This window comes from Salvelinus sp. IW2-2015, linkage group LG16 (assembly GCF_002910315.2).
Source record: "Salvelinus sp. IW2-2015 linkage group LG16, ASM291031v2, whole genome shotgun sequence".
NCBI lineage: Eukaryota > Metazoa > Chordata > Actinopteri > Salmoniformes > Salmonidae > Salvelinus > Salvelinus sp. IW2-2015.
This window is the reverse complement of record NC_036856.1, coordinates 13,923,846-13,950,522: the sequence shown is the minus strand read 5'-3', so window position 1 is coordinate 13,950,522 and position 26,677 is coordinate 13,923,846. Positions and strand designations below refer to the sequence as shown.

The 26,677-nt window shown below is 41.1% G+C and overlaps 1 protein-coding gene across 1 annotated transcript in view; it reads left to right on the top strand.

Annotated features, from left to right (window-relative positions):
* The window catches only part of polrmt (polymerase (RNA) mitochondrial (DNA directed)), a 93,313-nt gene that overhangs the window by 14,993 nt on the left and 51,643 nt on the right, over nucleotides 1-26,677 (top strand). The window contains exons 5-7 of the mRNA XM_024003959.2: nucleotides 12,668-12,854; nucleotides 19,928-20,077; nucleotides 26,404-26,571. Of these exons, the coding sequence (XP_023859727.1) occupies nucleotides 12,668-12,854; nucleotides 19,928-20,077; nucleotides 26,404-26,571 (505 nt within the window). The remainder of the gene's footprint in view (nucleotides 1-12,667; nucleotides 12,855-19,927; nucleotides 20,078-26,403; nucleotides 26,572-26,677) is intronic.

The window sequence follows — 26,677 nt, the reverse complement described above, 5'->3', positions numbered from 1 at the left end:
TGACTAAAATGTAATTAAAAGGGTGGATTCTGTTTGGTTCTGTGAATGCCTAGAGAATTGAACTGGAGTGGTAACAGTATGGCAGCTGCTAATTGTGTTAGCCTGACGAGGGGCTGCTGGGTGTTTAAGCAGGATTTCATGTAGAAGGTAATTAAGGGCCTGTTATTTAATCACTGTCTTGCAGAAAGGTGTAGAGGGCAAAGGAAGGCTCTCTCATTGTCAGAGGCTGATGACAAATCCCTTCCATCCCTTTGTCACAGTGTTCTGTCTTACTCCACTAGAGGGCAGTGGTAACACGTAAGCCCAGCAGGGCCCTCTGTCTCTGGGTTACATCAAGGTGTTACACATCACATGCCACAGCCTAGGCTGACTCTTCCTCTTCCTACAGTGCTCTGAAGCAGTCACATATAGCAACAGTTTAAATCAGAAATGTAGGTTGACTTAGCCTAGTAATACACTTCAGCTTTGTCTCTTGTTTTGTTCACAAAGGCTCCATCGGTTATCCAAGGGTCTGCTTTAAATTAATCAGACTTTAGTTTCCTCRCTCCCTTTTCAGCTTCAGTTATGGCTCCATACACTACCATCTGTTTCCCACTGGCTGTTTGCACATTGCTGTCTCCTGAATTGAGCAGTTCATTTATGGCAGGTGTGGAGTCTCTGGATGATATAATTTGAATAAACATGACACTGACGTTCTCTGTGACCATCTGTCTGTGGACTGCCTGATATTTCCAATGCGTCTGAAAGAACCAAGTGTCAATGCAAATATTCTGTTTGTTATGCTGCCATTGTCAATCAGATTTAATAAAGCCATGCATAATGATATCAGAGGTGCTTTCAATTTGATTAAGTCACCATTGGGCCACTGTGAACTACACTGAGTGTACAAACATTAAGAACACCTGCTCGTTCCAAATTCATAGACTGACCAGGTGAAAGCTATGGCCCCTTATTGATGTCACTTTTTAAATCCACTTAAATCAGTGTAGGTGAAAGGGAGGAGACAGGTCAAATAAGGATTTTTAAGCCTTGAGACAATTGAGACATGGATTGTGTATGTGTGCCATTCAGAGGGTGAATGGGCAAGACAAAATATTTCCGTGCCATTGAACAGGGTATGTTAGTAGGTGCCAGGCTTCGGAAATCCAGTTTGTGTCAATAACTGCAACGCTACTGTGTTTTTCACGCTCAACACGTGTGTGTATATAAATGCGGAAGACACATTACAGTTGAATGCAGTATTGTACAATAAAATGTGAATCAATCACATTTATTTATAAAGCCCTTTTGTGACATCGGCTGATGTCAAAGTGCTATACAGAAACCAGCCTAAAACCCCAAACGTCAAGCAATGCAGATGTAGAAGCACAGTGGCTGGGAAAAACTCCCATGAAAGGCAGGAACTTAGAGCCTGGTTCCTCTCTAGGTTTCTTCCTGAGGGGTGGCCAGTCTTCTGGCTGTGCCGGGTGGAGAATTCTAACAGTACATGGCCAAGATGTTCAAATGTTCATAAATGACCAGCAGGGTCAAATAATAATAATCACAGTGGTTGTGGAGGGTGCAACAGGTCAGCACCTCAGGAGTAAATGTCAGTTGGCTTTTCATAGCTGGTCATTCAGAGTTAGAGACAGCAGCTGCGGTAGAACAGAGAGAGAGTTGAAAACAGCAGGTTCGGGACAAGGTAGCCCGTCCAGTGAACAGGTCAGGGTTCCATAGCCACAGGCAGAACAGTTGAAACTAGATCAGCAGCACGACCAGGTTGACTGGGAACAGGCAGGTAGCCCCGAGGCATGGTCCTAGGGCTCAGGTCCGGGGAGAGAATACTTAAATTCACACAGGACACCGGATAAGACAGGAGAACTACTCCAGATATAACTGACTGATCCTAGCCCCCCGACTCATAAATACTGGAGGCTGAGACAGGAGGGGTCGGGAGACACTGTGGCCCCATCTGACGATACCCCCGGACAGGGCCAACCAGGCAGGATAAAACCCCACCCAATTTGCCAAAGAACAGCCCCCACACCACTAGAGGGATATCTTCAAACCACCAACTTACTACCCTGAGACGAGGCTGATTATAGCCCACGAAGATCTCCCCCATGGCACGAACACGAGGGGGGCGCCAACCCGGACAGAAAGATCACGTCAGTGACTCAACCCACTCAACTGGTGCTCTTCCATGCCTCCTAGGGACGGCATGGAAGAGCACCAGTAAGCCAGTGACTCAGCCCCGTAATAGGGTTAGAGGCAGAGAATCCCAGTGGAGAGAGGGGAACCGGCCAGGCAGAGACAGCAAGGGCGGTTCGTCGCTCCAGTGCCTTTCCGTTCACCTTGACACCCCTGGGACAGACTACACTCAATCATAGGACCTACGTAAGAGATGAGTCTTCAATAAAGACTTAAAGGTCGAGACCGAGTCTGCGTCTCTCACATGGATAGGCAGGCCATTCCATAAAAATTGAGCTTTATAGGAGAAAGCCCTGCTTCCAACTGTTTGCTTAGAAATTCTATGGACAATAAGGAGGCCTGCGTCTTGTGACTGTAGCGTACGTGTAGGTATGTACGGCAGGAACAAATCGGAAAGATGGGTAGGAGCAAGCCCATGTAATGCTTTGTAGGTTAGCCTGTTGAGGATAGAGGGCGCTATTTTCACTTTGGGGAAAAATCGTGCCCAATTTAAACGGCCTCGTACTCTATTCTTGCTCGTACAATATGCATATTATTATTACTATTGGATAGAAAACACTCAAGTTTTTAAAACCGTTTGAATTATATCTGTGAGTAAAACAGAACTCATTTTGCAGCAAACTTCCTGTCAGAAAGTGAAAAATCTGAAATCGAGGCTCTGTTCCAGGGCCTCCCTATCATTTTGCTTGAAATTTATGACTATACATGCACTTCATACGCCTTCCACTAGATGTCAATAGGCTGTGAGAGGTGAAATGGGGTTTCTAGGTATTTCTATGGTCAAAAGAGAGAGCTTGGAATGACATGACCCCAAATTCCTTTGTTCAGGAAGACTCATAAAGGTCACCAGTATTGGCTTCTGAAAAGCATTCGCTATAGACTTTTTTTCGGGAGTTTTGGCGTCTTCCGTCCTCTGCGTTTGTTCACGAAGGAGAGCTTAGCGCCACTTGGCTAGTTTTGCTTGCTAAATCGAGAGGGAAAAAGGCCATTCTAAAACCAAACAACGATTGTTCTGGACAAAGGACCCCTCGTACAACATTCTGATGGAAGATCATCAAAAGTAGGACCCATTTATGATGTTATTTCATATATCTGTCGAACATGTTTACTTTTAGTTTGCTCCCAGATTTTGGGCGCTCTCTCGCTATAACGTAAGCTGCATGTCGTAATGAAGTTATTTTTAGAATTCTAACACGGCGATTGCATTAAGAACTAGTGTATCTATCATTTCCTATACAACATGTATTTTTTAGTAAAGTTTATGAATAGTTATTTGGTCAGAATAGGTGAGTGTCAGAAATATATCCAGACATTCTGGGAAAAAGATGCTAAGTTTTCACAATGTATAACCACGGATTTCAGCTCTAAATATGCACATTTTCGAACAAACCATATATGTATTGTGTAATATGATGTTATAGGACTGTCATCTGATGAAGTTTATGAAGGTTAGTGAAAAAATTTATATATTTTGCTGGTTTATTCGCTATCGCTAACTGCCTATTGCTATCGCTAACGTGCCTTGAATGAATGAATGCGGTTGTGTGGTAGGCTATTGTAGTAAGCTAATATAATGCTATATTGTGTTTTCGCTGTAAAACACTTAAAAAATCGGAAATATTGGCTGGATTCACAAAATGTTTGTCTTTCATTTGCTGTACACCATGCATTTTTCAGAAATGTTTTATGATGAGTATTTAGGTATTTCACGTTGGTCTCTATAATTACTCTGGCTGCTTCGGTGCTATTTCTGATGGTAGCTGTGATGGTAGCTGCAATGTAAAACTGATTTATACCTCAAATATGCAATTTTTTTGAACAAAACATAGATTTATTGTATAACATGTTATAAGACTGTCATCTGATGAAGTTATTTCTTGGTTAGTTTGGTTGGTTCTTGGTTAGTTTGGTTGGTTATGTGCAAGCTACCTGTGCTGTGAAAAATGTCTGTGCTTTTTTGTATTTGGTGGTGAGCTAACATAAATATACGTGGTGTTTTCGCTGTAAAACATTTTAAAAATCGGACATGTTGACTGGATTCACAAGATGTTTATCTTTCATTTGCTGTATTGGACTTGTTAATGTGTGAAAGTTAAATATTTCTAAAAAATATTTTTTGAATTTCGCGCTCTGCCTTTTCAGTGGAATGTGGGAGGAGTTCCGCTAGCGGAACCCCGGGGCTAGACAGGTTAGCAGTAAAACCTTGAAACCAGCCCTAGCCTAAACAGGAAGCCAGTGTACAGAGGCTAGCACTGGAGTAATATCATCACATTTTTTGGTCTTAGTGAAGATTCTAGCAGCTGTGTTTAGCACGAACTGAAGTTTATTTAGTGCTTTATCCAGGTAGCCAGAAAGTAGAGCATTGCAGTAGTCTAATCTAGAAGTGACTAAAGCATGGATTCATTTTTCTGCATCTATATTTGGAAAGTTTCAGATTTTTGCAATGTTACATAGCTGTCCTTGAAACAGTCTTTATATATTCGTCAAAAGAGAGATCAGGGTCCAGAGTAACGCCGAGGTCCTTCACACTTTTATTTGATAGGACTGTACAACCATCAATATTAATTGTCAGATCCAACAGAAGATCCCTTTGTTTCTTGTGACCTAGAACTAGCATTTCTGTTTTGTCCGAGTTTAAAAGTAAAACATTTTCCGCCATCCACTTCCTTATGTCTGAAACACAGGCTTCCAGGGAGGGCAAATTTGGGGCTTCACCATGTTTCATTGAAATGTACAGCTGTGTATCATCCGCATAGCAGTGAAAGTTAGCATTATGTTTCCGAATGACATCACCAAGAGGTAAACTATATAGTGAAAACAATAGTGGTCCTAAAACGGAACCTTGAGGAACACCGAAATTTACAGTTGATTTCTCAGAGAACAAACCATCCACAGAGAGGAACTGATATCTTTCCGACAGATAAGATCTAAACCAGGCCAGAACTTGTCCGTGTAGACCAATTTGGGTTTCCAGTCTCTCCAAAAGAATGTGGTGATTTGATGCTATCAAAAGCATCACCAAGGTCTAGGAGCACAAGGACAGATGCAGAGCCTTGGTCTGACACCATTAAAAGGTAATTTACCACCTTCACGAGTGCAGTCTCAGTGCTATCATGGGGTCTAAAACCAGACTGAAGCATTTCGTATACATTGTTTGTCTTCAGGAAGGCAGTGAGTTGCTGCACAACAGCTTTTTCAAATAATTTTTTAGAGGAATGGGAGATTTGATATAGGCTGATAGTTTTTTACATTTTTMGGGTCAAGGTTTGGCTTTTTCAAGAGGCTTTATTACTTTTAGTGAGTTTGGTACATATCCGGTGGATAGGGAGGCGTTTATTATGTTCAACATAGGAGGGCCATGCACAAGAAMCTATGCCATGCACAAGTATGCAGCTTGAGGGTTTAGAGCCCATGACTATTTTCATCAATGTGTCAAGAGATCTACTATTAAAAAACTTGTGTCTCCCTTGGTCCTGGCAGTGTTGTGCAGACTCAGGACAACTGAGCTTTGGAGAAATATGCACATTTATAAAGTCCTCTTGGGGAATGCTGCTTTTTGGTTAGCTTTGCGACAGTATACATTTTTTTATTGGGGATTGTTGTTATTCGTCTCAATTAAGTTGGAAAAAATAGGATGATCAAGCAGCATTGAGGGCTCTTTATTTTTTTATTTTACCTTTATTTAACTAGGCAAGTCAGTTAAGAACAAATTCTTATTTTCAATGACGGTCTAGGAACAGTGGGTTAACTGCCTTGTTCAGCGGCAGAACGACAGATTTGTACCTTGTCGGCTCTGGGATTCGATCTTGCAACCTTTCGGTTACTAGTCCAACGCTCTAACCACTAGGCTACGCTGCCGCCCCGGCTCTTCGATATTGCATGGTACTGTCTTTCCAAGCTAATCGGAGGACTTCCAGTTTGGTGGAGCGCCATGTCCGTTCCAATTTTTTGGAAGGTTGCTTCAGGGCTCGGGTATTTTCTGTTTACCAGGGAGCTAGTTTCTTATGACAAATGTTTTTTGTTTTTAGGGGTGCGACTGCATCTAGGGTATTACGCAAGGTTAAATTTAGTTCCTCAGGTGGTTAACTGATTTTTTTGCTCTGACGTCCTTGGGTAGGTGGAGGYCATCTAGGAATCTTTGGGGTGTACGAGAATTTATAGCACGGCTTTTGATGATCCTTGGTTGGGGTCTGAGCAGATTATTTGTTGCGATTGCAAGCGTAATAAACTGGTGGTCCGATAGTCCAGGATTATGAGGAAAAACATTAAGATCCACAATATTTATTCCACGGGACAAAACTAGGTCCAGAGTATGACTGTGGCAGTGAGTATGTCCGGAGACATGTTGGACAAAACCCACTGAATCGATGATGGCTCTGAAAGCCTTTTGGAGTGGGTCTGTGGACTTTTCCTTGTGAATATTAAAGTCGCAAAAATGTGAATCTTATTTGCCATGACTACAAGGTCCGATAGGAATTCAGGGAACCGTGTAAATTAAAATGTGGTATCGTAAATGTTAGCAACACCTCCGCCTTTGCGGGATGCACGGGGGATATGGTCACTAGTGTAACCAGGAGGAGGAGAGGCCTCATTTAACCTGTTAGTGTGTAGGGGGCGCTATTTTCACTTTGGGAAAAAATCGTTTAAACGGCCTCGTACTCTATTCTAGATCGTACAATATGCATATTATTATTACTATTGGATAGAAAACACTCAAGTTTCTAAAACCGTTTGAATTATATCTGTGAGTAAAACAGAACTCATTTTGCAGCAAACTTCCTGTCAGGAAGTGAAAAATCTGAAATCGAGGCTCTGTTCCAGGGCCATCCTATTCAATTGCTTGAAATCRATGGATATYCATGCACTTSATACGCCATCCACTWGATGTCAACAGGCAGTGGYAGGTGGAATGGGGTGTCTAGCTTGATCTGAGGTCGAACAAGAGCTCTTGGAATGACGTGACCCCAATTTCCTTTGCCTGCCAAGGGCGGGAAGGAACCCCGATTGCTTCTGAAAAGCTTTCGGTATAGACGGCTAATATCTCGGCTTTGATTTTATTTGATACATGTGATAATATCATGTAAAGTATGTTTTTTCATATAGTTTTTATCAGATTATTGAACGTTTATCGGAGTTTTGGCGTTTTCCGTTCTTGTGCGTTTGGTGAAGATGGACATCTTCGCGCCACTTGGCTAGCTAAGGTTGCTAATTCGACAGGCGAAGAGGACATTCTAAAACCAAACAACGATTTATTCTGGACAAAGGCCTCCTTGTACAAGATTCTGATGGAAGCTCAGCAAAAGTAGGAACCATTTATGATGTTATTTCGTATTTCTGTGGAAAATATCTATTTTCCGCCCTCATTGCAGGCGCTGTCTCGCTATAAACGTAAGCTGTATGTCGTACTAAAGTTATTTTAAAAAATCTAACACGGCGATTGCATTAAGAACTAGTGTTATCTTTCATTTGCTGTACAACATGTATTTTTTAGTAAAGTTTATGATGAGTTCTTTGATTAGATTAGGTGACTGTCCAAAATATCTCCGGATAATTTTGTTGCAGTTTGGCTACGTATTAACATTGTAAAACCACGATTTGTACCGCTAAATATGCACATTTTCGAAAAAAAATATATGTATTGTGTAACATGATGTTTTAGGACTGTCATCTGATGAAGTTTGTCAAGGTTAGTGAATAATTTATATCTTTTGCTGGTTTTTTGCAATCGCTACATTTTGCTGCTGAATAAATGCGTTGTGTGGTTGGCTATTGTGGTAAGCTAATATAATGCTATATTGTGTTTTCGCTGTAAAAACTTAAAAAATCGGAAATATTGGCTGGATTCACAAATATTTTGTCTTTCATTTGCTGTACACCATGCATTTTTCAAATGTTTTATGATGAGTATTTAGGTATTTCACGTTGCTCTATTAATTATCTTCCTGCTTCGGTGCTATTTGTGATTGTAGTGTGCAATGTAAAACTATGATTTATACTCAAATATGCAATTTTTGAACAAAACATAAATGTATTGTGTAACATGTTATAAGACTGTCATCTGATGAAGTTTTTCTTGGTTAGTGATCTTATAGTATTATATTTTGTGGTTTTTGAAAGCTACTTGCGGTGGATAAATAGCATTGTGTTTGCTATTGTGGTGAGCTAACAACATATATATTGTGTTTTCGCTGTAAAATTTAAAAATCGGACATGTTGTTGGATTCACAAGATGTATTTTTTCATTTGCTGTTTGGACTTGTTAATGTGTGAAGTTAAATATTTCTAAAAAATATTTTTTGAATTCGCGCTCTGCGCCAGGGAATGTGGGGTTCGCTAGCGGACACCCGGGGCGAGAAGGTTAACACGTCAATTCATAAGGCTTAAGCCATGTTTCAGTCAGGCCAATCACATCAAGATTATGATCAGTGATTAGTTAATTGACTATAACTGCCTTGGAATGTGAGATCACAATCTTCTTTCAATAATGACAGGAATGGAGGAGGTCTTTGTTCCAGTGAGTGATTGTTAGAGCGAACACCGCCATGTTTGTGTTTTGCCAAACTAATCGGGCACAAGACACGGTCTCAATGGGGATAGCTGAGCTGACTACACTGACTGTGCTAGTGGCAGACTCCACTAAGCTGGCAGGCTGGCTATCTCATTGTGGCGCTAGAGAAGTTAGAGCCCTGTCTATGTTCACAGATAAGATGAGAGCAACCCTCCAGCTAGGATGGAGTCCGTCACTCCTCAGCAGCAGGCCAGGCTTGGTCCTGTTTATGGGTGAGTCCCAGAAAGAGGGCCAGTTATCTACAAATTCTATCTTTTGGGAGGGGCAGAAAACAGTTTAACCAGTGATTGAAATGATTCGGTGAGCGAGTTTATTAGCAAGTGCATCGGTGATGTTGTACCCACTGCGACTATTAAAACCTTCCCCAACCAGAAACCGTGGATTGATGGCAGCAACTGAAAGCGCGATCCACTGCTTTTAATCATGGCAAGGCGACCGGAAACATGACCAAATACAAATAGTGTAGCTATTCCCTACGCAATGCAATCAAACAAGCTAAGCGTCAGTATACGGCTCAACGGGTCAGACACGAGACGTATGTGGCAGGGTCTACAGTCAATCACAGATTACAAAAAGAAAACCAGCTCCGTCGCGGACACCGACGTCTTGCTCCCAGACAAATTAAACAACTCCTTTGCTCGCTTTGAGGACAGTACAGTGCCACTGACATGGTCCGCTACCAAAACCTGCAGGCTCTACTTCACCGCGGCCAACGTGAGTAAAACATTTAAACGTGTTAACCCTCGCAAGGCTGCCGGCCCAGACGGCATCCCTAGCCTCGTCCTCAGAGCATGTGCAGACCAGCTGGCTGGTGTGTTTACGGACATATTCAATCAATCCCTATCCCAGTCTGCTGTTCCCACATGCTTCAAGAGGGCCACCATTGTTCCTGTTCCCAAGAAAGCTAAACAACTATTGCCCCGTTGCACTCACTTCCATCATCATGAAGTGCTTTGAGAGACTAGTCAAGGATCATATCACCTCCACCCTACCTGACACCCTAGACCCACTCCAATTTGCTTACCACCCCAATAGGTCCACAGACGACGTAATCACACTGGACACTGCCCTAACCCATCTGGACAAGAGGATACCTATGTAAGAATGCTGTTCATCGATTACAGCTCAGTATTTAACACCATAGTACCCTCCAAACTCGTCATTAAGCTCGAGACCCTGGTTCTCGACCCCGCCCTGTGCAACTGGGTCCTGGATTTTCTGACGGGCCACCCCTAGGTGGTGAGGGTAGGAAACAACATCTCCACCCCGCTGATCCTCAACACTGGGGCCCCACAAGGGATGCGTTCTCAGCCCTCTCCTGTACTCCCTGTTCACTCATGACTGCGTGGCCATGCACGCCTCCAACTCAATCATCAAGTTTGCAAACGACACTACAGTGGTAGGCTTGATTACCAACAACGACGAGACAGCTTACAGGGAGGAGGTGAGGGCCCTCGGAGTGTGTTGTCAGGACAATCTCACACTCAACGTCAACAAAACAAAGGAGATGATCGTGGACTTCAGGAAACAGCAGAGGGAGCACCCCCTATCCACATCGATGGGACAGTAGTGGAGAAGGTGGAAAGTTTTAAGTTCCTCGGCGTACACATCACGGACAAACTGAAATGGTTCACCCACACAGACAGCGTGGTGAAGGTGCAACAGCGCCTCTTCAACCTCCAGGAGGCTGAAGAAATTTGTCTCGTCACCTAAAACACTCACAAACTTTTACAGATGCACAATCGAGAGCATCCTGTCAGGCTGTATCACCGCCTGGTACGGCAACTGTTCCGCCCACAACCGTAAGGCTCTCCAGAGGGTAGTGAGGTCTGCACGCATCACCACTAGGGGCAAACTACCTGCCCTCCAGGACACCTACAGCACCCAATGTCACAGGAAGGCCAAAAAGATCATCAAGGACAACAACCAACCGAGCCACTGCCTGTTCACCCCGCTATCATACAGAAGGCAAGGTCAGTACAGGTGCGTCAAAGCTGGGACAGAAGCTGTTTTTCAGTCTCGATCTCAAGGCCATCAAACTGTTAAACAGCCATCACTAACATTGAGTGGCTGCTGCCAACATTCTGACTCAAATCTCTAGCCACTTTAATAATAAAAAATTGGAGGTAATAAATGTATGACTATTCACTTTAAACAATGCCACTTTACATAATGTTTACGTACCCTACATTACTCATCTCATATGTACTGTACTCTATACCATCTACTACATCTTGGTGGCACCTCTGACTGTCGCACAGCCATCGCTCATCCATTTATATGTTTTATATGTGCATTTATATTTATATGTGCATATTCTTATTCATTCCTTACACTTGTGTGTATAAGGTAGTTGTTGTGGAATTGTTTGATTACTTGTTAGATATTACTGCATGCTCGGAACTAGAAGCACAACATTTCGCTGCACTCGCATTAACATCTGTTAACCATGTGTATGTGACCAATGAAATTTGATTGAGTTGTGAGACTCTGCTGTAGAGCTCATCACTCCCCCTAACTGGGAGAGGGCCAGAGACAATTACTCGATGCCGACACATCTTTTCTAGCTGCTTTACACGCTGAAGCTATGTTGCGTGTGGTGACCTCTGACTGTTTCATCTTAACATTGTTGGTGCCGACATGGATAACAATATCCCTATACTCTCTACACTCGCCAGTTTTAGCCTTAGCCAGCACCATCTTCAGATTAGCCTTAACGTCGGTAGCCCTGCCCCCTGGTAAACAGTGTATGATCGCTGGATGATTCTTTTTAAGTCTAATACTGCGGGTAATGGAGTCACCATGCTTCGGCGTCTCAGACCCTGTAACGGGTGGAGGAGAGACCAGAGAAGGCTCGACCTCTGAATCCAACTTGGGAAAACCGGTTGAGCGTTTCTGTTGGCTGAATGAGCGACACCGGTTGAACATTCCTACAGCATTTCCTTCCAGAAGCCATGAGAAAGTTGTCCGGCTGCGGGGACCGTGCGAGGGGATTTATACTACTGTATTTATTTATTGGTGGCACAGATGCTGTTTCATCCTTTCCTACACGTAAATGACCCTTGCCTAACGATTGCGTCTGAAGCTGGGCTTGCAGCACGGCTATCCTCACCATGCGATCGTTCTCCTGTATATTATGAGTGCAGCGACTGCAATTAGAAGGCATCTACCAGCTTCGGCTGTCCAGATAAAGCGTCCGGGATGAAAAAGTTGAATGAAAATAGTTGAGCGAGGGGGGGAAAAGAATTCAAGTATAAAACAGTAATTAAAAAGTAAAAACCGTAATGTTTGCAGGTAGCAAAGTAACGTTATCAACAAACCGCACAGCAGTACGTAAACAAGTCCACAAGTTGTTACCGGAAATTACATCAAAACTCCTAGCTGAACCAGTCTTAGTCCTGTCACCTGACTAGGTATCCCCCTTTCCCTTTATCAATGATGGTCTACTAACCAAAGGACATCCAGACAACTTGACACAACTGTTGGAAGCATTGGAGTCAACATGGGTCAGCATTCCTGTGGAACGCTTTCGACACTTTGTAGAGTCCTTGCCCCGACAACTGAGGCTGTTCTGAGGGCAAAAGAGGGTGCAACTCAATATTAGGAACGTCTTAATGTTTTGTACACTGTGTATGAGACACTTGGCCCCACCTTATGAAGACAAAATATTGACTTCTATGTTTTTATACTGATAAATGTGCATTCCTAACTTTGAACTTCAAGCAAATAACATATATTACCTAAAGATGGTGATCAACACTTGTAATCGATCCGTTGCCTTTACCCCCAAGGCACTTGTCATCTGGAAGTAGGCCTGGATATTTCAAATAAATATGGCAAAATTCTACTTTTTAGGGAATACTGTGTATTTAATAACTCAACCCATTGTGTTTCCTGGCCTGTCCTCAGGGTCCTGCGTCAGATGGAGGAGGATGGCCTGCCTGTGGACGAGCTGTTCAGTCACTGTGTGTTCAGGCAGGACGAGAGGGACATGGTGCTCAGAGCCATCCACACCGTGCAACCAGACTTCCAGCCCACCATCAACACTATCCTGCAAACCTGCTCCTCACCACTAGTCAAAGACTTCTACACAGAGGTAGGACACAAGTTTAACCATGAGTAAAGTAAAGTAAAGTAGACACCTCAAGTCACGAGGAGAGTAGACACCTCAAGCCACGAGGAGAGTAGACACCTCAAGCCACGAGGAGAGTAGACACCTCAAGCCACGAGGAGAGTAGACACCTCAAGCCACGAGGAGAGTAGACGCCTCAAGCCACGAGGAGAGTAGACGCCTCAAGCCACGAGGAGAGTAGACTAGAGTCAAATAGAATAATTATCACATCTATAGTAAGTAGACTGGACTAGAATGACAGAATAGAACACTACTTCCATTGTTGGAGACAGAAATGTCTCTTTGGCCCTCTGCCATGCTGTCTGACACATAACATGCTTCTCAGTCCATGCCTGGAGCCCTCTCTGAAAGCAGTGGTTGGACTAGGTCGTGTTTTTATGTCCTATAACAAGCTCTATGAAATCATGGTGCATTAGCTACATGTATTTTTGAACATAATGTACACTTCTTTTTAGACCTCATGTTGTTGTCCTACATACAGTTCATTGGTAGAGCAAAGGAAATCAACATTCGGGAACAGAGAAAGCTTGATGAATTTATTGATGATGACATCATCATAGAAAAACAACAACTGACAAAGTAGGGTTCTAGGAGTAGTGATGAAGTGGGTGTTAAATAGGTGCTTAGCTGACTGTAGAGTTGGAGCAGCAGTGTGAATGAGGAATATGCCAGCCAGGAGACCCTAGCACTAGCAGCATGACTATGAATGATATGATTGTCACTCCTCCTTTCAGACAGGTATCATGATATCCATTTTTAGACGTGGTGGCAAAACGCTGCTCTCTATCTGGGGGTGCTGCTGTGCTGTGCTTCTTCACATGATTCATTTCCAGCCTTTTTACATGTTTTTAGCAGTGCTGGCCCACGTTCATTCTCTTTTATATTTTGTGACTGGAGAAAAAATCMATATAGTTACATATCGGGATATTATTTTTGACGATCTATCGTATTGTTTTGACAATATTGCAATATTATTTTTGCGCTTGTTGGCTGTACCTGCACCAAAACTCCAGTATTTTCCTTCATAGCTTGTTCTCCATTATCTTTTTAAATAGGCAGCCAATTTGCCTTCAGCACTTCTATTTCCATGCCTTATCAACACTTTTTATCTTGGCTCCCTCTTGTTTGGAACATTGATCACAGTATCGAATCACAATACATATCGAATCACAATACATATCGAATCACAATACATATCGAATCACAATACATATCGAATCACAATACATATCGAATCACAATACATATRGAATCACAATACATATCGAATCACAATACATATAGAATCACAATACATATAGAATCACAATACATATTGAATCGCAGTACATATCCTAAAGGCACCAGAGTATTGAGATGATATGGTATTGTGAGGTCCCTGGCAATTTCCAACCCTACTTACATTATTTGTCAGGCTGACATATTGCAGGGTGCCATGCCAGTAAAGATATGCCTGGCTCTCTTCCTGTTAAGTCTCTGACGGTCTTGGGATTTGATGTTACGGTAATTCGCTAGGCCAATGTACATGGGCACCAACATAACTGTGGATTTTCTCTGCAACTTCACTATTACAGTTACACTTAGTTATTATCAGTAGCATTTCATTATTATTATTTAAGTTATTACCTCTAAATATTAGTCTAGTATACAAATTAAGAAATCTCTGATTGGAGAGGATTGTAAAAATGTTGTATTGACACAATTTAACACATAGGCTATCAGACTCAAAAGAAATGTGGAATTTCACTATTGCATTACACTTTGTTGCTGATTTTTCCTTTTCTTTCCATTTTCAATTTTTTCCCCCGATGTGTCCATTTTGTTTAAATGTATGTTACAGTTTGTCTTAGGCCTGTATGGCCCTATGTAAAAAGAGGACTTCACAATTCTTTGTACACTTGATTACATGCATATACTTAATATAACCTTTTTGAAACAAGCCATTACACTTCGTTATTATCATGGCATTTCATTATTGCTATTCAGTTTATTACTTATAAATATGTATCTATTAAATAAGAAATGGCAGGTTGGAAAGGAGCTATCGCATTTTTCATATACGGAGTCAAAATAAAGATATATGCCTATCTTGCCCTTGTCTGTTGGCTTTAATGAAAAAAACAGATCCTATTTTGACGCACAACTCCATTCACATGAAGTCCGATGGTTTCTTTAAAATTTCCCAAAATATTTGCGTAACGTCACAAACCCTGCTGCTGTGGTCATTCAATGGCAGTGGCCTTGGCATATGTTCCGTCAGAGAGGACGCCGTAATGAGAGAAATTATGTAGCCTAAGTGACTGAAAACAGGCCTTTTACAAGATTAAATCATGACAGGAGTGTTTGATTCTTATTAAAGAGTTGGAGTCCAGACAGGCTACTTCAGGAACATTTCTGAATGGACTTACACTACCCCGGTCAAAAGTTTTAGAAAACCTCCTCATTCAAGGGTTTTTCTTTATTTTGACTATTTTCTACATTGTAGAATACTAGTGAAGACATCAACACTATGAAATAACATATGGAATCATGTAGTAACCAAAAAAGTGTTAAACAAATCAAAATATTTTTTATATTTGAAGGTCTTCAAATAGCCACCCTTTGCCTCGATGACAGCTTTGCACACTTGGCATTCTCTCAACCCGCTTCATGAGGAAGTCACCTGGAATGCATCTCAATTAACAGGTGTGCCTTGTTGTTGTGGGGGTGCTTTGCTGCAGGAGGGACTGTTGCACTTCACAAAATAGATGGCATCATGATCAGGGAAAATTATGTGGATATATTGAAGCAACATCTCAAGACATCAGTCAGGAAGTTAAAGCTTGGTCGCAAATGGGTCTTCCAAATGGACAATGACCCCAAGCATACTTTCAAAGTTGTGGCAAAATGGCTTAAGGACAAACAAGTCAAGGTATTGGAGTGGCCATCACAAAGCCCTGACCTCAATCCTATAGAAAATTTGTGGGCAGAACTGAAAAAGCGTGTGTGAGCAAGGAGGCCTACAGACCTGACTCAGTTACAGCAGCTCTGTCAGGAGGAATGGGCCAAAATTCACCCAACTTATTGTGGGAACCTTGTGGAAGGCTACCTGAAACATTTGACCCAAGTTAAACAATTTAAAGGCAATGCTACCAAATACTATTTGTGTATGTAAACTGAGTTTAACTTCTCTAGGGTATGTGGGACGATAGCGTCCCACCTCGTCAACAGCCAGTGAAACTGCAGGGCGCCAAATTCAAAACAGAAATCCCGTAATTTAAATTCCTCAAACATACAAGTATTTTACACCATTTTAAAGCTACACTTGTTGTAAATCCAACCAAAGTGTCCGATTTCAAAAAGGTTTTACGACGAAAGCACACCAAGCGATTATGTTAGGTATTCGCCAAGTCACAGAAAAAGACAGCCATTTTTCCAGCCAAAGAGAGCAGTAACAAAAAGCAGAAATAGAGATAAAATTAATCACTAACCTTTGAGTCGTATCAATGACAACTCATAGACGTCATATACACATACATGTCATGTTGTTCGGTAAGTTCATAAATTTATATTCAAAAATCGGCAGTTTAGCGGGACCTACTGATCTCACTGGGCAAAAAGCACGGAGAAACGCAGAGCACCAAAATCAATTAATTACTAATGAAAATACATAACAATCTAACTTTCATTAACATCACACATGAAAGATACCATAATTAAACCTACACGTTGTTTTTTTGGATCCACCAACATGTCAGAATATCAAACTGGCTTTCGTGCGAAGCAAATACAGATGCTAATATCTGAGGCATAGCACCATTTGAAACAAAGAGAGAGAAGTCATATTTCAAACCCTGCAGCGCGCGACACAAAACGCAGAAATAATAAAATATATCATGCCTTACCTTTGACGAGCTTCTGTTGTTGCACTTCCATAGTCCATAAACATTCACAAACAAAATGCTAAAACCTTGTATCGCATTAATTCCGTCGACATATAATCCAATGTTCCATTTATTTGGTTGCATTTGTCCAGAAAACACAGCTTCCATACTTGCGCAAACTGACAAAAAATATACTCAACGGTACCTGTTAACTTTGCAAAAAGTCAAACTACTTTTGTAATAAACTTGAGGATTTTTTACTTTAATAATCCAAAAAATTGAAATGGACAAAATCTTGTTCAATACAGATTAAAACCAACTTGTAGCAACTTTTCTCGGTTACGTCACTCCTCTATCTAAAAGGAAACGTAATCTGACTCTCCCGTTCAAATGGCCGACTCTTCATTACACAAAGGCATTAACCTTCAACCACATTTCTAAAACTGTGCATCTCATGGAAGACGTAGAACTGGCAAGGCAGGTTCCCTCTAGAATCTGTTTCCCAATGAAATAATCCAAATTGAAAGGAGTCTGACTAAAAAAAAAAAATCTGAACATGGTTCTGTCCTCTGGGTTTCTCCCTGCTAAGATAAGTTTATGTATACTCAACAGACAATGAATTCAAACAGTTTAGAAACGTCAGAGTGTTATTCTTATCCAAACTCTACTAATAACTATGCATATCGTTATCTTTCTGGGGATGAGTAGCTGGCAGTTTAATTTGGGCATGCTTTTCATCCAAAATTCCAAATGCTGCCGCCTACCCTAGAGAAGTTAAATGTATTTGGCTAAGGTGTATGTAAACTTCCGACTTCAACTGTAGGCTATACGTACCAAGTGGCATCCTATTCACTGTATAGTGCACTACTTTTTGACCAGGGCCTTGGGGCTCTGGTCAAAAGTAGTGTACTAAATAGGGAATAGGCTACGGTGCCATTGCAAACACACCAGAGGTCTGCAACATTTACAATCTGCTTCTGCTTTCATAATTGAGTACTGGCTGAGAGAGAGAGAGTTGTTGTTTACTCAGTGCCAAGGTTTCATAACACTGTCTCATGAGAAGTCTCAATTACTGTCGGCATAAGCTCATTAAAATGTTATTTGCGTAATGTACTATTTGGAAAATGTATGAAGTTTTAGCAAATGCAGTTTGATCTACTATTTAGACATTGTCATTGAAGATTTTGTGTTTTTATTCTTATAAAGCACACAGCCTTCTTAGTGGTCATTCATTTTGATGCCCTCCTGGGCTGTGGCTTAGCTGACAGATAAGTCTTTGCCAGGGGCCCTTGAAAACAGACAGTGAGGAGGAGGAGGAGGAGGAGGAAGACAGTGGGAGAGGCGTGGTAGTTGTCCCATTCCAGCCTATGCTGATAGCTGGGAATCGCATGACACTGCTCCCTCTCTGGACAATCTCACAGCCCCTGGGCAGCAACAAGCATCTGACTCACTTCTTCTCACGCAAACAACAATACACTTGAACAAATGCTTATTATTCAGTCCCCTCTCTTGGCCCAGCATGAACTGCCATAGACACGCTGAAACACAATGTCTGAGACCTACACAGAGATGTGTCTATGTACGTCAGTGTATATACTGTCGTTTTTCAGCAGCAAAGCTTGCTCTTAAAAAAGATTAAGAGCCCATCTACTCCACAGAGAAGGTAGTATTTTGCCATGATGTAGTGCAGCAGAGCCAATGCCCAAGTGATTTATCTCCCGGGTAACCTTTAGCTTTGTTTTGGCTGCGGTCCAATAGCATGCAYTCTCTTCTCTTGAGGACAGATTTAGTGTTTGTCTCCTGGGTTAATAAAGCATCAACCCCTATGTAATGTGTTTACTGATAATACCCAGGTGTCCTTGCACAGGCCACTGACGTCCTCTTTCAATAATAAATGACAACATGTAAAAGCACACCGGACCTCTCAGTATGTAGGCCTACTCCGTACTCTTCCTGCTGGACCACTCATTATATAATGAGTGTATATGGGTTTTTTAATTGGGTGGCTGCCATACCTTTGGTGCTGGTTAAGCTTAAAGCAGCAGCACATAACGATATAAGCATATTTATTTTTTAATTAGCCACAGGGAGGGTGATGGGATGGAAGTTCATTTGCATATCTACTGGCCGTTAAATTAAGGCTTTGCGAGGTTTGGTTTGCATTAGTTTGTGCCCTCGTTTACTCCGTATTTGTCTCTGTCAGGTGACTGCAGGCACAGGGGGAATGATGGCATGGGCCTTAGTCCATTTAGTGCCATCACTCCAAGCACTATACACACCCACCCTGTTGGGCCAGTGAGCAAAAGGTTGCTGGTTCAAATCCCTGAGCCGACAAGGTGAAAAATCTGTTTGTGCTGTTGGGCAAGGCACTTAATCATAATTGCTCCAGGGTCGCCGTTGAATGGCAGACCCTGTCTGTGTCCCCGCTCTCCGAGGGCGTCTCAGGGAGAGTGGGATATGCAAAAAACACATTTCCAATCCACACACGTGTATTAACACCCACTTGTACATGTGTGAAATATGACAAATATAAGTACACACCACACACACACACAGAGAGAACTACATTGATGTTAAATGTGTTACCATCCAATTCTAGGTGTAAGCAATATCCACACTCCTATGTAAAGACGTATACTGTAGTTAGATTTTCACTTTGGCATTTAATTTCCGAGATCAATCGGTCAAGGTACCAGCTCACAGTAATACAATTTGATGGAGCACACAGGACATGACTACACGTTTTAACACCGAGCATAATGAGCCATTTGTTTTGCTTTATAGTCTTGTGGAGCTGAGCGTCTTGTGATTAAGGCTGGGTAAGGCTCTGTGTGGGTAAGGCTCAGCACCCTGACCTGATAAAATCCTACCCATCAACACAGTCCCTCATTATTCAGCACACACACACATACCCTTTCTTTGGCCAGGATTGCACACACACACTCTCACACACATACATACACATTCTAAAATGTATCAAAGCAATGTGTGTATTCTCCACAAGGAAACATTGATGTACCAGAACTATTAAGTCTAATAATATACTTTAGTTTTAATGTAGGCTCCCTTCTAGTGTGTCTCTCCTATGATGCAAGGTAATAGTCTCTCCCTGGAGATCCCAGTCTGTTTATGCCCCCACCCCCCCTGAGCCTCTGCTCTGTCTGTGTGTTTCAGAGAGCGGATGCTAAATACCCCAAGATGGCCTTCAGCCTGGAGGAGCTGCGGGAGAGGTTCAGCCGTCAGCTGAGCATGGAGCAGGCCAGCACCATCACCATTCACTCTGTGGAGGCCATGAAGCCCGTCACCTCACACATGGCCAAGATGGTAAACAAACTGGCAACCTACACGTATAATCTGGCCTAGCTGGAAGTAACACATGAAATATACTACTATAGTAATACAGTATGGAATAGAAATAGCACATAGTAAATACAATATGGAATAGTTAAAACAACACTGTAAAACTACTATAGTAATACAGTATGGAATATAATACACTATAGTAATACAGTATGGAATAGAAATACAATATGAATACAAATATAGGAATACATATAGAAATACAATATAGTAATACAGTATGGAATAAGAAATGCAACATATAGTAATACAATATGAATAGAAAACACTATAGTAATACAATATAGAAATACAATATAGTAATACAATATGGAATAGAAACACTATAGTAATACAATATAAGTAACTACAGTATGGAATAGAAATACACTATAGTAATACAATATAGAAATACACTATAGTAATACAGTATGAATAGAAATACACTATAGATAATACAGCTATGGATATAGAAAACACTATTAGAATACAGTATGGAATAGAAAATACAACTATAGTAATACAAATAAAATACAATATAGTAATACGTACTGGAATAGAAATACACTATTAGTAATACAATATGGAATAGAAATGCACTATAGTAATACAATATAGAAATACAATATAGTAATACAGTATGGAATAGAAATACACTATAGCAATACAATATGAATAGAAATGCATATTAGTAATACATATATAGAAACAATATAGTAATACAGTATGCGAATAGAAATGCACTATAGTAATACAATATAGAAATACAATATAGTAATACAGTATGGGAATAGAAATAACACTATAGAAATACAATATGAATAGAAATAACATATAGGAATACAGTATGGAATAGTAACACAATACTACTATAATACAGTATGGAATAGAAATACCAATAAGGAATACAGTATGCAATATAACACACTAGAATACAGTATGGAATAGAAAATGCATATAGTAATACAATATAGAAATACAATATAGTAATACAGTATGGAATAGAAATACCAATACTACTATAATACAGTATGGAATACAAATACACTATAGAATACAATATGGAATATAGTACTAACACACAATACACTAATTAATACAGTATGGAATAGACAGAATACACTAGAAATATACAGTATGGAATAGTAACACACTGAAATATACCTAATAATACCAGTATGGATAGTAAACACTGAAACTCATACTAATAATACAGTATGGAATAGTAACACACTGAAATACACTATAATAATACAGTATGGAATAGTAACACACTGAAAAACACTAGTAATACAGTATGGAATAGTAACACACTGAAATACACTATAATAACACGGTATGGAATAGTAATACACTGAAATACACTATAGTTTATTGCCTGCACCTAGCAAACAGTTTTTTAAATGATTTTGAACGGCAAGCCAGGCATAAGTAAACGGGCCTATTCATATAATGAATATGAATTTGGAGGGCAGACATTATTAAATATTAAAGTAATAAAGGAAAATATATATKTTTTTAAAGTGTGTGGTGTGTGTTTAAGCAATATGGCACGAGGGGGTGTGGTATATGGCCAATATACCACGGCTAAGGGCTGTTCTTAGGCACGACGCAAACCGACCTCAAAAAGCACTAATCGCTCAGCACTACCAATGACAAAATCATATATTTTCATGATGTTTATGTATTTTTTTAATGTTCAGTCAGTGTCATCTGTGAGAAAAGTTTGTGTCCAGACTTCAGTCAAAACTTTGAACATTATGCAWTGAGGCCACCAGACATCAGCTATATTATTCCTGCGATGTGTCCCTCTCCCCATATCTCAGTGGTCTGGGGCCAGGCATTGGCATTTACAGTTTAAACTCTCCCTGCATTTCCAGACAATGTTTCAGACTGGAAGCGGGAGGACGAGGGTCCCTGGTGGTCCTGCAACATTTACAGCAGGCAGAGCAGCATGATAATATATTGTAATGAGGCTCTCCTGAGGAGGGAGCTGAGTCACCTTTACAGGCCAGGCCAGCATATCWGCTCGGTGTCAGCTGGGCTCTCTCCTCCTGGAGAGATGGGGAATATGACAGTCTCCTGGATGCTGACCTGGTTTTACAACCTGGCTGGAGACTTCTGTTCTCTCACCATCTCTGAATCTGAACACATACTTACTGAACACATACATACTATTTTACTGCTTGCATGAGTTACTTGATATGGAATAGAGTTCCATGTAGTACTATGCACCTCCCATAGTCTGTTCTGGACTTGGGGACGTTGAAGAGACCTCTGGTGGCATGTCTTTTGGGGTATGCATGGGTGTCCGAGCTGTGTGCCAATAGTTCAAACAGACAGCTCGGTGCTTTCAACATGTCAATACCTCTCACAAATACAAGTAGTGATGAAGTCAATCTCTCCTTCACTTTGAGCCAGGAGAGAATGATATGCATATTTTTAATGTTAGCTCTCTCTGTACATACAAGGGCCAGCCGTGCTGCCCTGTTCTGAGCCAATTGCAATTTTCCTAAGTCCATCTTTGTGACACCTGACCACACGACTGGACGGAAGTTCAGGTGCGACAAAACTAGGACCTGCCTTGTTGATAGTGCTGTTAAGAATGCWGAGCAGTGCTTTATTATGGACAGATTTCTCCCCATCCTAGCTACTGTTGTATCAATAMGTTTTGACCAAAACAGTTTACAATGGAAGGTTACTCCAATCAGTTTAGTGTCCTCACCTTGCTCAATTACTACATTATTCATTACAATATTTAGTTGAGGTTTAGGGTTATATTTAGGACTAACTTATTCCTTTCCACCCATTCTGAAACTGACTGCAGTTCTTTGTTAAGTGTTGCAGTCATTTCAGTCGCTGTGGTAGCTGATGTGTTTAGTGAGTAATCCGCATACATAAGCATACATGGCATGTCGTTAGTAAAGATTTTAAAAAGCAAGGGGCCTAGACAGCTGCTCTGGGGAATTCCTGATTCTACCTGGGGGGGGGGGGGGGTGCAGGGTGGTATGCTGCTGGCTTAATAAGTGTAAGTGCTTGTTGAATGTCCTTCCCTTTAAGCGTGCTGACAGTCTGTCAATTTGTTTACTGAAAAATAGCATTGGATCTGGTCAAACARATCCAAATGGTTGGTAACAGGCTGATTAGTCGGCTATAACTTTTGCTTCCCTCCATGCCCGAGGGAACACATTTTCTAGTAGGCATAAGTTGAAGATATGGCAAAAAGGAGTGGCAAGATCGTCCACTATTATCCTTAGTAATTTTCCATCCAAGTTTTCAGACCCGGTGGCTTTTTCACCTCTTCCACACTTACTTTACGTAATTCAAAATTACGACGCTTGTCTTTCATAATTTGGTCAGATATACTTGTGTAGTGTCAGCGTTTGTTGCTGGCATGTCGTGCCTAAATTTGCTAATCTTGCCAATTAATTTTTTTTTTTTTAAGTATTTAGCAATATCAGTGGGTTTTGGGATGAATGAGCCATTTGACTCAATCAATCAATCAATCAAATTTATTTATAAAGCCTTTTTACATCAGCCGATGTCACAAAGTGCTGTACAGAAACCCAGCCTAAAACCCCAAACAGCAAGCAATGCAGGTGTAGAAGCACAGTGGCTAGGAAAAACTCCATAGAAAGGCCAGACCCTAGGAAGAAATCTAGAGAGGAACAGGCTCTGAGGGGTGGCCAGTCATCTTCTGGCTGTGGCGGGTGGAGATTATAACAGAACATGGCCAAGATGTTCAAACGTTCATAGATGACCAGCAGGGTCAGATAATAATAATCAGCTGAGTTTTCCTTTTTGCCCAAAATGTAATTTAAGGTGCTCCAAAGCTTTTTACTATCATTCTTTGTCATTTATCTTTGTTTCATAGTATAGTTTATTCTTCTTTTTATTCAGTTTTGTCACAATTTCTCAATTTGCTGTATGTTTGCCAGTTAGTTGTACAGCCAGACCTCTTTGCCATTTATTTAGCTTCACCCTTCTCAACCATACAGTTGCACCCCCTTTTGCCATCAGAACAGCCCCAATTCGTCGGGGAATGGACTCTACAATGTATCGAAAGAGTTCCACAGGGATGCTGGTTAATGTTGACTCCAATGCTTCCCACAGTTGTRAAGTTGTCTGGATGTCCTTTGGGTGTTGGTGTCACGTCCTGACCATTGTCGTGTCTTTGGCATCATTAAAACTGAAGACTTATTTATCAAATAACTCTGTAATTATTATTACGCGATTTAAACTGATTAATCATGTAACTGTAATTAACTAGGAAGTCGGGGCACCAAGGAAAATATTTAGATTACAAAGTTATAATTTTCCTAATATAACTTTCAGATATTTTAATGTCTGATCACTTAGTCTTCTGATTAATGAGTTATTCTTTACCTCACGTTCTTTACCTCAAGTCTCATTCCAAACGTCGTAAATGGTTGGTTATCTGCACGAACCCAGTCTTCACTATGAGTCATCCATACATCAATTGTCTTAAAATCATTTATTTACTAACTAAGTAATTCACAGAAATGCATAACACAAACAAAGTAGATATGGTTACAAAGAAATAATAGAGGAATGTGCCCTAGTGGGCTAAACCGGCATGACGGCTTGTTAGACAAAAGGGGAGTGGGGGTCAGCTGAGAAGGCACTACAGAGTTGATAATTATAACAATTGAAATGCTAATCCTTTGCACATGAACGCTCACGCATTCGGGAACAATTGCAATCAATATATATATTTACGCTCAGTGTGTCGTCGGGATCTCTGTTGAAAAGTTTGTTTCTGTTGAAGAGTCTGTCCGCCCTCTCTCTCTCTTTGTCATGGTTAGAATGGATAGTTCAGAGTGACATTCATTCATGTCGTTATAGTATAGATATTTCGGCGGTTGTCGGTCTTCGCGTTCAATGATACCGAATTCCTAGCTGCAGACTAGTAAATAATATCAAAGACTTGTTCTTATTCTGTCGGTATCGATAGTCTAAGAGTTTAACCACGTGGTATGGTTAAAAGATTCAGCCATCTACATTTACATTTACATTTAAGTCATTTAGCAGACGCTCTTATCCAGAGCGACTTACAAATTGGAAAGTTCATACATATTCATCCTGGTCCCCCCGTGGGGAATGAACCCACAACCCTGGCGTTGCAAGCGCCATGCTCTACCAACTGAGCCACACGGGACCGTGTGGCCGTAAACCTTAGCTTATACTCAGGTTTATGGTCTCTACTCAAACCCTTGGCCCTCTCGTGGTAAGCTGGTCTGCAACCTTTAGCCATCTAGGTAAGCTCGGTCTGGTCTCAAACCTTAGCTCTCTTGTTATCGAGGTAAGCTGGTCTGGTGATAAAACCCCCACCCGGGTTTTCTATTCGGAAGAGCGGAAAAGMGCCTGTCCCATGARGCCAGACAATAACTGTGCTCATGGGCGGTCCTCTGATTTAGTTAAACTCCGAAGGGAATTGGAGTTTSCTTCATTAAACAGTCCAAAATCACATTACACAATTTCACAAACAGTTCCTTCCTCACTCATTCATTTTATACAACAATTAGATGTAAGCCTCATAACTGAGGCTATTTTATAAACAGCGTTATGGTAATGTGACCATATTGTCTCATGAGTTTCACAAAATTGTACCAAACGGACCAGTTCGTAGCTGGATTCTTCACCGATCTTTTATACCTTTTATACCTTTTATACCTTCTCCAGAACATAAATGTTGTTCGGTTCTCCAGTTCTGTGAAGTGGAAGAAATTCCTTTATTCTCTCTATGAATCTCACTCTCTCTCTATACTGTGGCCATGAGGAGATAATCTCCTCCAGGAATTTACGACCTATTTTATTCATCGTCTTTAAAAAATATATATCGTACAAAAGCTGGCTATTACCTAGCCCTGCTACTACCATACCCTGTTCAAAGGCACTTAAATATTTTGTCTTGCCCATTCACCCTCTGAATGGCATACATACACAATCCATGTCTCAATTGTCTTAAGGCTTAAAAATCATTATTTAACCTGACTCCTCTTCTGTATCTACACTGATTTGAAGTGGATTTAACAAGTGGCATCAATAAGGAATCATGGCTTTCGCCTGGTAAGTCTATATCATCGGAAGAGCAGGTGTTCCTAATGTTTTGTACACGCAATGTATTTGGCCTCAATTGTATGTGCTGAATACCACATATACTACAGATCTAATGTGTTTGTTGTTTAACGTTAAGTCAAATTTTAACTCATGTCCAGAGTGGATATAAGGCAGAACATGTTTTCATCCTCACACGAGACCATGCAGTGAGACCATGTTGTCTGTTTCAGCGGYACCTTCTGGCAGTGCAGCGGTTAGTGTGGCACAAAGCCCTGGTTGGGGCCCTGAGGGAGAGCAAGATGATCCTGGCCAGCAGCACCCAGAAAGCCGTCAGACTCAGCCTCTACCCCTACCTCTGTCTGCTGGATGAAAAGGACTATGTAGACATCATGATCCAGGTATATAACCCGCTGAATACTATCAGTATATTGGTGCTTGGGTCATACACACATCTGTTGTTTTAAATATCACCTTTTTGAAATGTGATGATCAAAATGATCCAAA